The sequence below is a fragment of the Chanos chanos genome, chromosome 10 (assembly GCF_902362185.1).
Source record: "Chanos chanos chromosome 10, fChaCha1.1, whole genome shotgun sequence".
Classification (NCBI taxonomy): domain Eukaryota; kingdom Metazoa; phylum Chordata; class Actinopteri; order Gonorynchiformes; family Chanidae; genus Chanos; species Chanos chanos.
In genome coordinates this window covers 19,115,072-19,130,551 of record NC_044504.1, presented here as the reverse complement: position 1 = coordinate 19,130,551, position 15,480 = coordinate 19,115,072, and the positions used below count along the sequence as shown (strand labels likewise).

At 40.1% G+C, this 15,480-nt stretch overlaps 1 protein-coding gene across 1 annotated transcript; it reads left to right on the top strand.

Moving 5' to 3' along the window:
• The first annotated feature begins 299 nt into the window (after positions 1 to 299).
• On the top strand, positions 300 to 14,495 carry phyhipla (phytanoyl-CoA 2-hydroxylase interacting protein-like a). Its single transcript, XM_030787095.1, has 5 exons — positions 300 to 405; positions 11,758 to 11,951; positions 12,753 to 12,927; positions 13,150 to 13,267; positions 13,958 to 14,495. Exons 1-5 carry the CDS (start codon positions 300 to 302, stop codon positions 14,493 to 14,495), a joined length of 1,131 nt encoding a protein of 376 aa, XP_030642955.1.
• Positions 14,496 to 15,480: the final 985 nt, after the last annotated feature.

Genomic DNA, 15,480 nt, shown 5'->3' with positions numbered 1-15,480 from the left:
CGATTAACGGATGAAACTTGCACCTACATAATTTGAATTCTCGTCTCTTCTTCAAATCATCAAATCAACCGTGATCTTGACGGTACACTGGTGACGATTCGCTGACGCTGTTCCTCGTATCCCTCTACATCGAGAGAGAGAGAGAGAGAGAGAGAGAGAGTCTATAGGAGCAGGAAGGCTGAGGACCAGACTCTCCTTCTCTTCCGTTGTGCCCAAGGCGAAGGCTTATCCGACACCAAAATCCGAACCCCACGCACACCCTTTCTCTCACTCGATCAGACTTATTATCTACAGAAGAAATGGAGGTTCCGAGTTTGGGACACAATATCACGAGTCCGATGAGTCCATGCGAGGGTATGATCAAGAATGTGAGCCTAGAGTCGCTTCAGCTGTGCGAGAGAGACGGTAAGATCAGGGGCGCTGGTAGACCGCTTTTGACCACTGACCAGCGCTGATAACCGGTTACAGTTTTATCCTTTCTCCCTTAGATTATGCGTAATTTTATGCCTAGTCTTTTAGGCGTTGCGCGTACTGTTAGAGTAAATATTCGAACAAATATTCAGATGTTCATATTTAACATGTTATCGATGTATTGCCTGCTGTAGAGAAGCTTCAACGTTGAAAGTGCATAGTCTGCGAGCTTAGTGTCTGCACAGTGTAGGAGCCAACACGGAATTTCTGGTGATTGTTGTATGTAAGCTTGCATACAAATATTTGAATATTCATAAAAGGCCTATCGATTATCCGAATTTGCTCTTTTTGTTCAGCATCTCGGCGATCATGATTGCTGTATAAAATCCCAGTGGCTTGCGACGAAATCGTTGAATTCTCAGCGCCTTTTTAAGGTGCAGGGTTTCATCATTTCAGCACCATGGACACAGCCCGCACTCAGAGTTGCCGGTGCTGTGCTTTTGTTCAGTGGGTTTCAGTGAACCGTAACGCAGACACGATGGTAGAGCCGGTTCCTCAGTCTTGTTCGATTTTTTGTTTGTTTTTTAGCGTGATATAACCGTTTTCGTATTTCATGTTTATATAGGTTTTGACAACTGTTCGCTGTTTCAAGGCTGTGTTACTTACAGAACGCTGACGTAGCGAGAGACGGGCGCTATAACGCGCATTTAATTCCAGAAAAGGTTGAAACGGGAGAAAGACGATTCATTAACTATTCATTTACATCAGACTAAGATTAACTACTAGTCTTGATGAACCAGATATTAACCAAGGTGCTGTTCAGTTTCAGCTGGTTTGAAGAGTAACTGCTATAGCTGTGAAAATAAAAAAGCCCTCTTTATTAGAATAAAATTAGTTGGATTAAAACGAGTTAAAACTATTTTCAAATTAAATTATCTGTTTAAATAAGCTTTTGAAGTGAGTTTTGTAAAAGTCATGCACATTTTTTAACCTTTTCACAACCTTTTTTTGTGGTTTATTTAACATCTCTTACAGTCTAACACCTTGCCTGTATAGAGGAATAATATATGGTTGTCCACACATATACCTGTATTACCTGTTGTGCTGTAACCTGCAGTCTGAGATACTACAATATAGTGTGTTGTTGATACTTGGGCACAGACAGGCCAAAGGATTCAAACATAGACAGAGAGTACAGACATTGGGAGGGGCTGAAATGGACAAAATCAAAGACAGAATCACACCTGCCTGCATAGACATAGACAAGGATAGATGCCACTCCAGACAGACTGACACACTCTTAGGCAGGAAAAATCTTTTTAGTGATCCTGAACCTCAACATAAAAGTATACTGAAGAAGAGCAAATTATTTCACATACTGTCAAAATCCACAGAGAGCTAAGTACACAGAGTTGTATTTAAATCTAAATGGTGAAAAGGAGACATAACTGCACAAAAAGCAGTTCTCTATTCATTCATTATCAGTCTGTATGGAGGAGCTAAGTATCGATCACCGATAGGTTACACTGCTGCTTGTTCATAACTGAAAGCTGCATCCAAAAGCAAATGGAGGGGGAGAGAGAGAGAGAGAGAAAGAGAGAGAGACTGTAGGTGTAGGAGAGCTGAGGACTTGACTCTCCTCCTAGCTGAGAGAGATGCATGGATGCTTAAAGAGTGCACTATTGGAGATATAGACAGAGACAGAGAGCAGGTCACTGTCCACGCCCCACTGCGTCATAAAGGAGTAAGTTCTCTCATTAGAGTGAGAGGCTAAAGAATGCTGACGAAAAAGCTAATATCCTAGTAGGGCTGCACACATTGCAGACTCTAAAACAGACACACTCCTCACTACTTGCACTGAATTTAAATGTAAACGCTGAGTATCTTTGGGCAATGTGCAGCCGAGTTATTCATGATAGCAATTACTGCCTAATCTGAAGTCATACAGTGGCCATATAACAGTGAAGAAAAGCTCACTTGATTAATTCATCAGCAGGTGCTGAACAGTCTTATCAAACCCACACCATCAGTGGACATCTTTATTAACTGTCATTACTAAGGTATAGACACTTAAACAATTCGTTCATTCTCCTACTCTGTGACTATGTACCTTTTTTACATTGTACTCCAAGGTACACTTTGATTTTTTTTTCCTTTCCCCTCCTTACTGTGTTTGTGTGTCAGCAAAGGCTGATGTTGATGCAGGCCTGTCTGCCAGAATAGAATTTCTGTGTGACGGTAAATACTTGCTCTGTGTCCTTGAGTGTTCACAGTTTCAACAACATTCTCTCTCCACGTTTAGCCGTGGTATACCGTATAGAGTTTCACTGTCCATTAGAATGATATACAACCTCCATTATGCTCCAGCTCAACCAATTTGACCATTAGTGTAAGCAATAAAAGATGCTGTTGATTGCATTGTTAAGGAATATTAAGCAGTGGCCTAACCTAAATGTGTGTCTGTCCTCTGCTTACACTGCACTAGAGACAGATAGAAAAAACATGGTAAGGATAGTTAAATTAAAAAGAATTTTCAAGAGTGGCTATAATTCTAATATGACAAACTGTGAGAATAAAGCCCCAATTGTAAAAGGCTTAGTTTGATTGAGATGCTAAGGTATCCAGGTAATCCTCTTTATACTTCCCCTTTTACAGCGCTGACAATCTTGATCATATTTATCATTAGATAATGTAAGTGTCCATCTACGCATACTCACCGCGATTGCAAATTGAGCCAGCAAGAGCCACAATATAGCCAGAAATCGGCCTGGCAGGTTAACTGAGTATCTGTTGGTTTTTGATGGACTGCAACTATTTCTTGAAATCATTCTCTTATGCTTCAATAGGCTCATTGTCACTTTAAGTTTCCCAGAGGTTTCAGTTTAGATGAATATATTCTTTTTCTTTAGAACAATACTTCAGAGCTGATGGTTTGTGGCATCTCAAGACGCTAGCTGTGAATCTCATTTGATTTTTTTTTTGACGTGTCTTGAATTAGTATCACATAAAGCTTTATTTTATTACCATCCATCCACATGAATGATCAACATATTTTTACCACCTTGAGATAGCAGCCAGTTCAGAGACTAGTGGAACCTGATAGTGGGTAGCTGGAGGATTCCTGGTTGGAATTCTAAAGGGGAAAAAAGTCTTTGTATTCCTGTACTGGAAGCCTGTCATTGTGCCCTCCAGGTGCATCTAAAAGTCTGAGCATGGTAGTTGAACGGGTTTGAGTGACCTTAATGTTGTCAATGGCGGTGTTTGTGTGACTGTATGTGATCGTAATTGTCAACAATCACGGCACTCTGTTGATTATTATGGTCATTCTGATCCTTCGTCGGTCAGTATGGATTAGAGCAGAAAGAGTCAGATGCCCAAAACTGTCCTCTCCACTTCAAGAGCTCAAACAACAAGCCTGAACATGCCTTTTTGCAGTTCCATGATTGCATGAACAAAAATGAACAGAGGATGGACCAAAAATGTATACACTTTCCTTACTCTTCCTGGCACTGTTCTCAGTATGATTCCTTTGGATTTGCTGTCTCTAGAAAAGATAGAATGGTGAGACAGTCTGATGAGAAATCACTTTCAATGTTTTTTGTCTGTACTTTTTTCAAGATAAGTGGTCGATAAAAGGATGTAATTTAACAATTTAACAAACGACATATAAAAAAGATTTTTGCCATTATGAAAGAGGTCAAAGAGCTCTAACATATTTTGAATAATTTTCCATCTGGAGAACAGAAAAATCTTGTCATATACTGTTCCAATTTGATGGGAGAGCCTTTTTCCATTCAGGATTGTTATTTGCTCTGAGTTTGTGGTGCCATGGCTGAAACATGCTAATTTAATGCTAATGCTAGCACTATGAGTCATCAGTTTCTTTGTTTTCTTTTTTCTTTTTTAACACAGGGGCACAGTGTCTTTTTTCCCATTATTGTCTAAGAGGGTCTCTGAATCTGAATTAAACTGTAGAAGTGGATGACCTTGTTTATAATGGTGTGCATAAAATACCAACAGGGTTTGTTTTTGTTTTTACTTTTAGCCCTTTTATGTTTTTGCTAAGTTTGTTATTATCCTGTGGCTTCACACTGATCAGTGAGACAAGCCAGTTGCATTATGTTCTTAAAAGGAAGGGGTGTGTGTGTGTGTGTGTGCGCGCGCGCGCGCGTGTTTAAAAAGTGCGTAGTATACCATCATTATGTCACTAGGAGGAACAAAACAAATGAGTTTCAAAGGCACAATCTCATATCCTGCTATTCTCTTTGTGTGACTGTGAGTGTGTGAGTGACTGTATGTATATATATATATCAAGTGCCTGGTCTGGTCTTATCCTTCCTATTATCTTTTTATGCCTCCTATGCATAGTGCTTTTATCTGTAGTGGACTGCCTCTATAAGATTAGGTGAGCTGTTGATGTAGTGTGGAAGTCAAAGTTTTAAAGCTCTGCTCAAGCCAAAAACAATTTTATCAAGACATTTCCACTATATGCTGTATTTTAAGTTTATACTTTGTTGCCTGCTGAATCTGAGTTGTTTGGACATCACCATGTCTTTGCCATTGCCTCTTTCAGACTGGCCAGAGACTGTTTTAAACTATGCTGGATTGCACTGTGAGGAAATGGGCAGCAATAAACTATGACAAATTGCTCATGACAAATTTAACTTAAATCATTTAATATTGAATTGGTAAGCACTGACTGTTCCACATCACTGAAAGACACTGAATAATTGGTTTGATTAGATTTTCCAGGAATCTGCACCTGTTGTGAACAAACCACCCACAGTAGATTTGGCGAGTGAAGACAGAACCTGTGTTTGTTTAAATTCATGTATTTATGTGTCCTCTCTTTACAAGCAAGCAATGACAGTGTCTCTCATGGTGATGATAACTCGTTTGAGACCATGACTTTACAGTAAACACCCAACACCTGCTTGTGTGTGTGTGTGTGCGTGTGTGTGAGTAAGCATGCAATCTGGTGCTGGCACAATACCAGCTTATTCATTCTACAGAGGAGAACTTGATTTTAGTTTAAGCCTTTCCATGAACTATCACTGACTTATGCTTTTCAGTGTAACGACACGTATAGTCCTGATCTACTGCTCCATAAGACCTAATACAGTTCCTGCTATCTCAGTCACTTGTATTCCACATAATAAATGCAATCCACTCAGAGCATAGCCACTATACCATTATTTTTTTCTGCTGTTATAAACGCATTATCATCTTGTGTTCTCCCTCCTGGCTGGTCAGTCACCTTTGAAATGAATCGCCTCACACTTGACAAATGTTTCCTTCTTTCAAGAAGATCGAACATCTTTACATTCTGTGCTTCTGGGTCTGCTGATTCTCATTACGTTGTCAGACAAGTCAGTCAGTTCTAATGGCTATAATGGTCTAATGATTTGGGAATAGCAGAACAAGCAGGGTGACTTCATTGACCTCTAAACTCGCTGTAACGCAGGCTGACTGTAGGTCATCTATCTTAAGGTCTGTGAATTATGCCATTTGGTTTCAAATTATTTGTGTAATGAAACCGTTTTATTACAAATGAGACAGCTGAAAGCAATTCACATAGTGTCTTTTAGATGGAAGTAATATCACATTTAAAAGTCTAATCAATTTGTCACTCATGTTTACAGAGCTATTCCCGATTTTCCCCCGTATGACTGACAGACTAGGAGATAATAAGATGTATGTTTTCAGGCTATTGCATGGAAAGAAGGCCGAGGTGCAGCAGGGGCCTCACTCACAATGAAGACACGTTCTACAGAGCTTCTGGTGTTTCGAACTGTTAGAGATTACTAACGGTTCTTCGCAATAAAACAGAGTTTAAAAATTAACATGTATGTCAGGTGACAGAGCAGAAGAGTAATTATTTGAAAATACAGTTTATTATTTATCTTTTTGTTGTACCAGGAGAAAGCACATGGCACGTGACAGCTAAATGGAAGACTATCATTGAAAGAGTCCTAAAACGGTACATCTACCAAGATTATTGTAGGTTGTACATTATTCGTGTGCCGTGTAAACTGTGTGACGTAGTTTACACGGCATGATTCAGTTACTGATATATTCCCACTGAGATACCTCTGTTTAATGCGTTTGTCTCTGGTTAAACATTACTGATTTTGTAAATAATGTATATCAGAATATACTTTCATCGGTGGCAGTTTTTCATATCCCCGACATGGATATGAATCTGGAGTATTAAAGGCAAGGAGCTAAAATAAACTGACATTGTAATTTCTTTTAGCTTGCAAAATTGCAAATCCCATGTATTTGTACTGAGCGATATATTTGTACATTTCGGCTCACACAAACCAAAAAGGCAACGATCTAATGTTTAGAGCGGGCATTTGAAAGCCTGAAAATACTTGATAACTACAGTACACTACTAGAAGTACAATAGCAGAGCCGAAAGAACCCTCTGTGGAAGTGAGTAGAAAGCTCGTTTAACTGCACAGGAGACAAGATCTAGAAAAACGGCTTTTAAGGAGACAAGTTCTGAAAACGTTAACGTATTTTTGCCCCGTAATAGTAGTTTTGAATCTTATTTAAACACCCCTTTTTGCTCAAAGTGGTGTCAGTTCATTGTAAAGGAACTCGCTAACGTTAACCGACGTTTACGTTAAGAGCTAAATCTGCTTTCTTCAAGAACATCGCATTTACTCGAAATTAATCTGTTTAAAGTAAACAGATCATTTTGTTATGTGTGCCGATGTCTTTAGTTAAACGCTAGAAGTTGCTCGTTTTCCACTTTTTTATTCTTAGCCAAGTAAGGTTGATTTTAGCATTGATATAGCAAATGTGTATTGATCGTGATGTGAGAATAGCTTTATATGGAGCCCTCAGATGGCGATGGGCCAATTGTTGTACACAAGATTTAGCCAAGATTTAACTAAGGCATTCAAATCATTTTTCATATTTCATATTTTTTAGAGTATGAACAGGCAATAGTTTCTCTCAGTTTCCATGCGTTTCGGATGAGGAGGTCTCTGCAGTTAATGTCAGCGCTCAGGTGTTACAAAGCTCAGATAAGTCAAGCGTTTACCTCAGGAACGTTATTGTTAAGCAGCATGCCATTAAAGTGTTGCATATCATTTTATGTGTTTTCTTGACAGATCGCGGCAGATTGTTGTTTGTTTGTTTTCCTTATTTATCATATGTGCTCTGAGTGTAGGAATGTTGAGAGAGGTCACAAATTTCCATGGTATTTCCATGATTATACTGTCTGTACTCAATGGATAAGCACAACTCATTCTCGAGCCTGGTTTTCTGCCACCGCCTCTGGCCAACTACGTTGAGCTCATGACATAATCCAAGCTCTGGGTTCAGTATGTGTGAGTGTGTCTATGCTTGTTAAACAAACCCTGTTAAGCTTGCAGCCTGCAGTGGCTACACAGTGTCCCAGTGAGTTTGCTGCAGAGCGTAACACTGAGCACTGCTTCTAGCACTTAGCATGATTGAGTTAACGGAAGCATCAGCGATTTTGAGAAGCTACTTTCTGCCACTTGAGCATTGGGGCATCAAGGACTAATGCAGTTGTGTATCTTTACCCAGGCTTTTCTTAGAGACATCATGTTATATAGGGCCTCTTTTAATAATCCTCTTGTGTAACTGTGAGACTGGTTTAACACTCAAAGCAGATATTAATCCTTAACCCATTTAATTGGGCTGAGTTTGTGGTGATGAGTTCCATAAAGTGATATTTGTAGTCTCTATAGGCTTGTTTTCTCCCCCTGCCTTTGTACTCCTTTTACTAATGCCCGTTTGGGTTAAGTAATGTAGCTTATTTGTGAACTGTGAACCAAGGGCCAAAGAAAATGTGTGTGTGTGTGTGTGTGTGTGTGTGTGTGTGTGTGTGTGTGTGTTTGTGCCCAGATTAGACTGCTGACTGCTCCACAGAAGGCTTTTAACAGGTGATTCAAAGTCAAACAGTTGCATAGAGACTCCATTAAAGAATGCACTCTCTCTCTCTCTCTCTCTCTCTCTCTCTCTCTCTCTCTCTCTCTCTCTCTCTCTCTCTGAGAAGGAACTCAGAAGAAGAGTGTTGTAATAGCTTGTGCTCTCATTGGCCATAAGCTGGTTGGAAGAGTGATTACTGGCCCACAGCTAGTGCATGACAGTCTGCAAAAGCTATTAAGTTCTCTCCTGACTGTGAGGGATGGTGGTGCATTTGTCACTTGGGAAAGAGAAAACACCTTTGCTGATCTACTTTTCCGTAAATATGGTCGCAAACAAGTAAAGCAGAGGACAGTCGGTGCTGTTGTGAAATCTGTACTATGTTGCAGTAGTAGAGAGTAGAATATTTAAACGTCAACAGTATGGTTTAGGTCTACACTCGAGACATTAGGCCTGAATGGGTGATTTTCGCCGTCTTCTCCTCACCAAGACTTACACATTAAGGTGGTGTTATAGCTTTTAATAAGATGTATCAACCAAGTAATAAAATTCAGTTATTATTGTTATAGTAACCAAATAGACTAATCATCTCAGTTTAAAAATGTGACACATCATACTAGTGAAAAGTGTTTCTGATAACACATGTACTGTTGCCCATAAGAATTTATTTATTTATTTTGTTATTTTATTCTGATATATATATATATATATATATATATATATATATATATATATATATTTTTTTTTTTTTTTTTTTTTTTTTCCGCAAGATAGAGCAAATAATGTGTGGAAAAACTGAAACAATTAAAGTTGTGAAAGTCCACTACAAAAATAATAACTTGTTTCAGTTTAACAGTTGAGTGGTAGATGGCCTGTCTCGGCCGGGACTGTGAGATTTGTGTTGGTTTATGTTGGCCAGAGATTTGCTGTATGCACATGGATTATACTGGTGGTACAAAGTTAATTAGTCCATTAGCAAGTTAATAAGTGAGAGTCAATGTGAAACGGCCTGTTTTTTTTCCCATCAATGAAAAGCCTTAATTGTTGGTTGAACAGCATACTTGTAAAAAGATACAAAATTTTATCCTGTTCATTTTTTCTCCCAATAATTCCACCTTGTGTCTTGATAAAGTGAAGTGAAATCCAGGCTGACAGGAAAGCTGTAAGTTGTGTCTACACTTGAGGGCAGATCAACAACTGCTTTCTGAAGTGCTTTCTCACAGTAATGGAAGTGTATTGTAAAATGCTTTCTAACCACAGTGCACAAGGGACTTTGTCAAGCACAAGTCCAGAGATTCCCAGCAAAGCAGGTGCATTATCATTCTGAGTTTGTGACTGTAATAATAATAGACCTAGCACATTCTGCCTGCGGTGTCTTTATCCTATAAACTTATTCTCAGCAGGTCTCTCTGGGTCAAAGGAGCTGTCTTTCAGTGCTGATCTTGGATTGCTTTTAAACTTTTCTCTGACATTGGCAACAGACCAGCCAGAGGAAACTTCACTGAGAACTCCAGAGTTACATAGCTGTCAATCTTTTGAACATCATGTAGTGCTTAATTGGGTGAATGGGCAAAGCTGGTAATTCAGTTAGTGAACTTCACCTCTAATTTTTGTAACATATCATTTGTCCTTAATATGAATCCCAGCACTGTTGGATTGATGATTTTTCACATACATCTAACTTTTAGATACAGGTCTGTAACTCACAAACAAAAGTTTGTTGCCTAGCAAATTCTAATTTTAATCTTGATGTAACGCAGCCTCTGCGCTTCTGAAGGCTGACATGTTGTCTTCCATATGAGATATTGTTAAGTAACCTTGTTGCGTTACCAAGGAAACTGCTCCCTGAAAAGTGTATATTCCACATAGACTTCTCTTTGTCATTCCAAAGGGATCACAGGCAAACTGTAATCCCTTTGGAAAAGCAGAGAAAAATCTGAAGAATAATTTATAATCCCACACTGAGGCAGATGAAGGTTTTGATGTGTTTCGATCATAGAATCAGAGTTCCCTGATTCTATTCTCCTCTTTGGCCTCTGAACCCTGCATTGTGTCAGAGAACATATTTAACTCATTGTGTTTGATAGTGTGTTTTTGGATTAATATAAATTTAAACATTTTCATAGGTTTCTCCTGTTGCACTGTCATCTTCACAGTTCTAGCCCACAGTAGGTTGACACATATGTTTTGTAGGAGAGGCACTGATAACGAAATTTGTCAGTTATTTTTCTCAGAACTCATGTAATCTTTGGTGGGTGTTGCCAGCAAGTGAGGGTGGCAATTGGTTATACTATTAGAGAGGCAGAAGTTGAGTAATGGGCTGCAATTGAAATGAATTTGAGGAGCAAGAATTGCATTAGGAAAAGAGAGCAAGTTTGTGCTCAGTGCAAGGTAATCTTTGCATCATTTTTTCCTGGGTTCTCTAATTCTTAGGAACCATTAAACAGGCTTCTTGGACCTTGAACATTTAACACCTTACAACTACCCGTAATCGAACGTTTTTAAACCTTACCACTTACCATTATAGCTAATGGGGCTAAACAGTGATTAGTGGGAGTAGGGAGCTGGGAAAGAGGTTTAGACATGATGGAAATGCCTGCACTTAGGGCTTGTCATTATTGAGCACATTGGTTATGTTTATCCATAGTTATGCTTCTGAAGGTGAAAAAAAAACATCACAAAGCTTTAAGTTCTGTCACTGAAAAAGTACATAAAGAAATGTAAATATGACACTTTTACTAAATGTACTTGAGGATTAACCCAGAGCTTAAATTGAAACTTTTAAGGAAACTCATTTCAGTCTTTTATACATGGGACATTGTTATGGTTGTGCTGTGATCTGGGCTCAGAATGGACAGTCCATAGACCTTTGAGATAGTATTTTGTGTGGTTGTGACTTGTAAAGTCTTAGTGTGTGGACAGCTTGACCCTTCCAATGGTGGCCTTCATACAGTGTTGGTTAGGCATTGTGTAGTGGAGCACTAATTTCCAAAGGATTTCAATTAGTGCTCAGCTCCATTGATGATGGTCCCACAGAGATGTTCTATGGCTCACTGATTGTTTTTTTAGGGCCTGACTTTGGAATCCCACATTCTTTGTCCAAATTCATGGTGTGCTGGCTAGCACAGTACCACCATTGTAGTAGTCTCAGCAGGTCCCTCCTCACATTCTGTTTGTGGGTGTGCGTGCACTAGTCAGTTGTGACAGAGACTTTTAGGGATCATGTCGGCCAGCTAAAATAGAAATTTTCAAGATATGGAAAACTTCAAGGTGTATGTGCTTCTTAAAATTCCTCAGAAATCTTTGGTTTACGCATCTTCGTAGAATTTTTACACTTTTTTTCTGCTGTTTCTACTAATGTGGTACTTTATTTTGAGCAAAGCTTTCTAATATGTGCTCATGGATACAGACTTCATATGTTCTCTCCTGCCCTTTTGACAGGGAAGTCTCAGGACAGCGGCATTGTAGAAATGGAAGAACTTCCTGTCCCACAAAACATCAAAATCAGCAACATCACGTGTGACTCCTTCAAGATCTGCTGGGACATGGATCCCAGGGCCAGAGAGAAGATCACACACTACTTCATTGACCTCAACAAAAAAGAGAACAAGAACTCCAACAAGTTCAAACACAAGGTATAGAGAGTCAGACAGCAGCCCCAGTCTCCTGCTGTGTAATGGTGTTGTTTTGGAGCATCTGAGAAATGAAACCGTTGAGCCGTTTGCGTTAGATAAGCAGTGTCCTCTTGTTATTGATGTTTTATTTTTAGTCGCTGTGCTGTGTTACCCTGTTGTTCAGTGTGGTATTTAATGTGCTCTTCTGTGCTTTATACATCAGTACATTTTCCTGAGAAATGCTGTGGTTATAGCAGTTCTTACATATTGTACTTGGTTGTGTTGTTTTTTGTGGGGAACTTTTCTGAGCTATAGTGTTTATATGGAACGTTGTTTATGTTTCTTCTGTCAAGAGTTTCTTGGTTTAGAACACTACTTTGGTGTTGTGATGTGTTTGTGTTTATCTGAAAAGCTGTGATGAGTTCTGTTGGTTCTATCTGGAATGCTGCTTTCATTCTGGTCTCTTTGTGTACAGTGCTCTTCCAGACAAATCTTTATTTTGGGTACTTTGTTGAGTTATGATGTTTACACAGGAGCTCTGAGTTGAGATGTGCTGATTTTTTGGGATTGCTGTATGTGTTGCTTTTTTTTGTTGTTGTTGTTTTTTTGAGTTTATAGAAATGTGCTGTTTTCTGTTGATTGCTGTAATGAGCCCTCTTGTGTTGTGTGGAATTGTGTGTTAAGATGTGCTGTCTTATCTGGAAACCATTGACTTGTGGTATTTTATCTGAATTGGGTTGAATTCTGTTGTTTTGTGTCTAATGTTAAGGTTGCGTTGTTAAGGAGCTGTCTGTGTGTCATGCATCTCTGTCTCTTGTCCAGGACGTGCCTACAAAGCTGGTTGCCAAGGCGGTGCCATTGCCGATGACAGTGCGAGGCCATTGGTTCCTGAGCCCACGGACAGAGTACACGGTTGCTGTGCAGACAGCCTCCAAACAGAGTGACGGGGACTACGCCGTATCAGAGTGGAGTGACATCATCGAGTTCTGCACTGCAGGTACACACATACTCACCAGACACACACACACACACACACACACACACACATTGAAAAGGTCCCTAAAGCTTTTCTTCTGTAAAAAAGAAAGACTTTTAGTTCTGTTCAGATTAAAATGTAATTATGTTGTGTGATGTCTCCTTTAATTTTTATCATCTTTTGAAAGTGCTTCTTTTGAAAAGGCTGCTTTCTAATGGAGTGTTGTGCTGATTTTGGTTCTAGATTATTCCACTGTGCATTTAACTCAACTGCTGCAGAAAGCTGAGGCTATTGCTGGTAGAATGCTCAAGTTTTCTGTCTTCTATCGGAACCAGCACAAAGAGTACTTTGACCACTGCAGGTGGGTCCAGATGACTTTCAGTGATAACAAAGAAGAAATACGAGGATATGAAATGACACTGTCCCTGCACGCAGCCATGAGACTAAACAAAGAGCAATAGAATACAGTTGGAATGGCAAAGCCAGTGAGGTGCAGTCAGTTTCACACAACAGTAGGAGAGAGGGAGGTAAGAGGAGGAAGGAGAAAGGGAAAGTATGGCAGGAGAGTTAAGGGCAGAATAAAAACAGAAGATAGAGAGGGAGGGAAGATGAGAAAAAGCAATGATAGTGTTTTTTTTCTGGTTTTTGTTTTAAATAGTGGGAAATAGAAATAATAGTGCCACCAGGTGGAACATTCAGGGTTCAGCACATAGCAGAAAAGGAAAATCTGCATGTAGGAGCTGATGAGAGAAAACAAGCTTTGTCTGAAGGGACAGGAAAACATGAGCCAAACGCTTATTTTTGCAGTTTATTCCACTCTGCAGACAAAATGTGTCTCCTTTTCAAAGCACGCATGAACTGTGTTGGAATAATGCATACCTGTCTCATGTTTTACTTTTGGTTCTATACATTACTGATACATTACTGATGCTGTACGTATGAATTAAACTGTTTACAGACAAACATTTCTTACCTGTGGCACAGACTGCTTTTATCTCTGTGTATGTTTGTCTGTATCAGCACTGATCACTGCTCTCTCTCTGTCACACAGAGAGGCACAAGATGGGCGCATGCTTCCCTCAGTGAAAGACAACAGTGGCAGTCACGGCTCGCCCATCAGCGGTAAGCTGGAAGGCATTTTCTTCAGCTGTAACACTGAGTTTAACACGGGCCAGCCGCCTCAGGACTCACCGTACGGCCGCTATCGCTTCACCCTGCCTGCCGAGGCCCTCTTCACACCCACCACGCGCCTCTACTTCGGCGACTTCTACTGCATGTACACGGCGTACCACTACGTCATACTGGTTCTGGCCCCCCGAGACTCCCCTGGAGACGTGTACTGTCGCGAGCGTTTGCCCGAGCTGGACATCTCCGACAACCATTTCCTGACGCGCGTAGAGGACGAGGAAGGCCGGGTGGAGTTTCGGCACGCGCAGGACGTCATCCTGGAGGTGATTTTCACCGATCCCGTGCCGCTGTCGCTCGGCAGCGTGGCAGAGATCAGCGGCCACCAGCTCATGAGCCTCTCCACCGTCAACGCCAAGAAAGACCCCAGCTGCAAGACCTGCAACATCAGTGTCGGACGCTAAGGATTACCTGACCTTTAATGCTATGAACTACCTGACCCTGACCGCACTGTAACAGAATCAGACATCCAAAACACTCACATTTATCATCATCATAGCGAGCTGCTCAGATTTGCCCAACCCAACCAAAATTATACATCATTCCACTTCAATCTGGAAGAATAAACTCAAAATCTTAAGATTTATGGAATATACATAAATAATAGTGAAGTTTAAGTGAATGCAGAAGTACATTTTTTTTTTTTACAAACAAGTGAAGTACCACCCTCTAAAAAGACGTTAGTGTTCCTTATCATCACTTCTCCAAAAACTGGATGAAAGACAGGATGATATTGTTTAAAAAGAAGAAATGCATTGTCTGTGATTAATATTAAGATAGGCTGTCTGTTCTGATCCAGAAGCTATGTGTCCACCCCCAAAGGAAGATGAGAGGAGCATTAGAGCTCTCTCAGACACTCTCTGCATGATCTCCTCCCGTCTCGTTTATAAAAGGAAATGAACTTCTCTTTGTTCCCGGATTTCCTTAAGTTCTGTTCCAAACCACAAGGACATTGACTGCAGCCCTTTACCCGAGTAGAACTCATTTGTTTTTTCTCCCCTGAATGACTTTTCTTTTCTGCCTCCATCTGCACCTGTGATGGAGTTCCTCAAAACCCCTCGAAATTTCATTGACTGGATTCAGTGGTTTTAATCTCTTTTTTATTTTTTAAAAATCCATCCGCAGTCCTCCTTTAACCTTTTTTCCCTCCTCCTCTACTCCGGAATGGACAGATGTGCTGATTTTTATGTTCCATCTGTCTCTCCTGGATAATGCACTGTGTATGTGTGTGTGTGTGTGTGTATGTGCGTAAACACACACACTCTAAAATTAACCTAGTATGTCCTTTCAGCAGTGCTCTTTAACCTCCTCTAGTGGCAGTAATGTGTTTTTGTCACAATGTATCCTCAAACCCTGCAGAACCTCTGAGCTGTAGTGATAGACATGCCA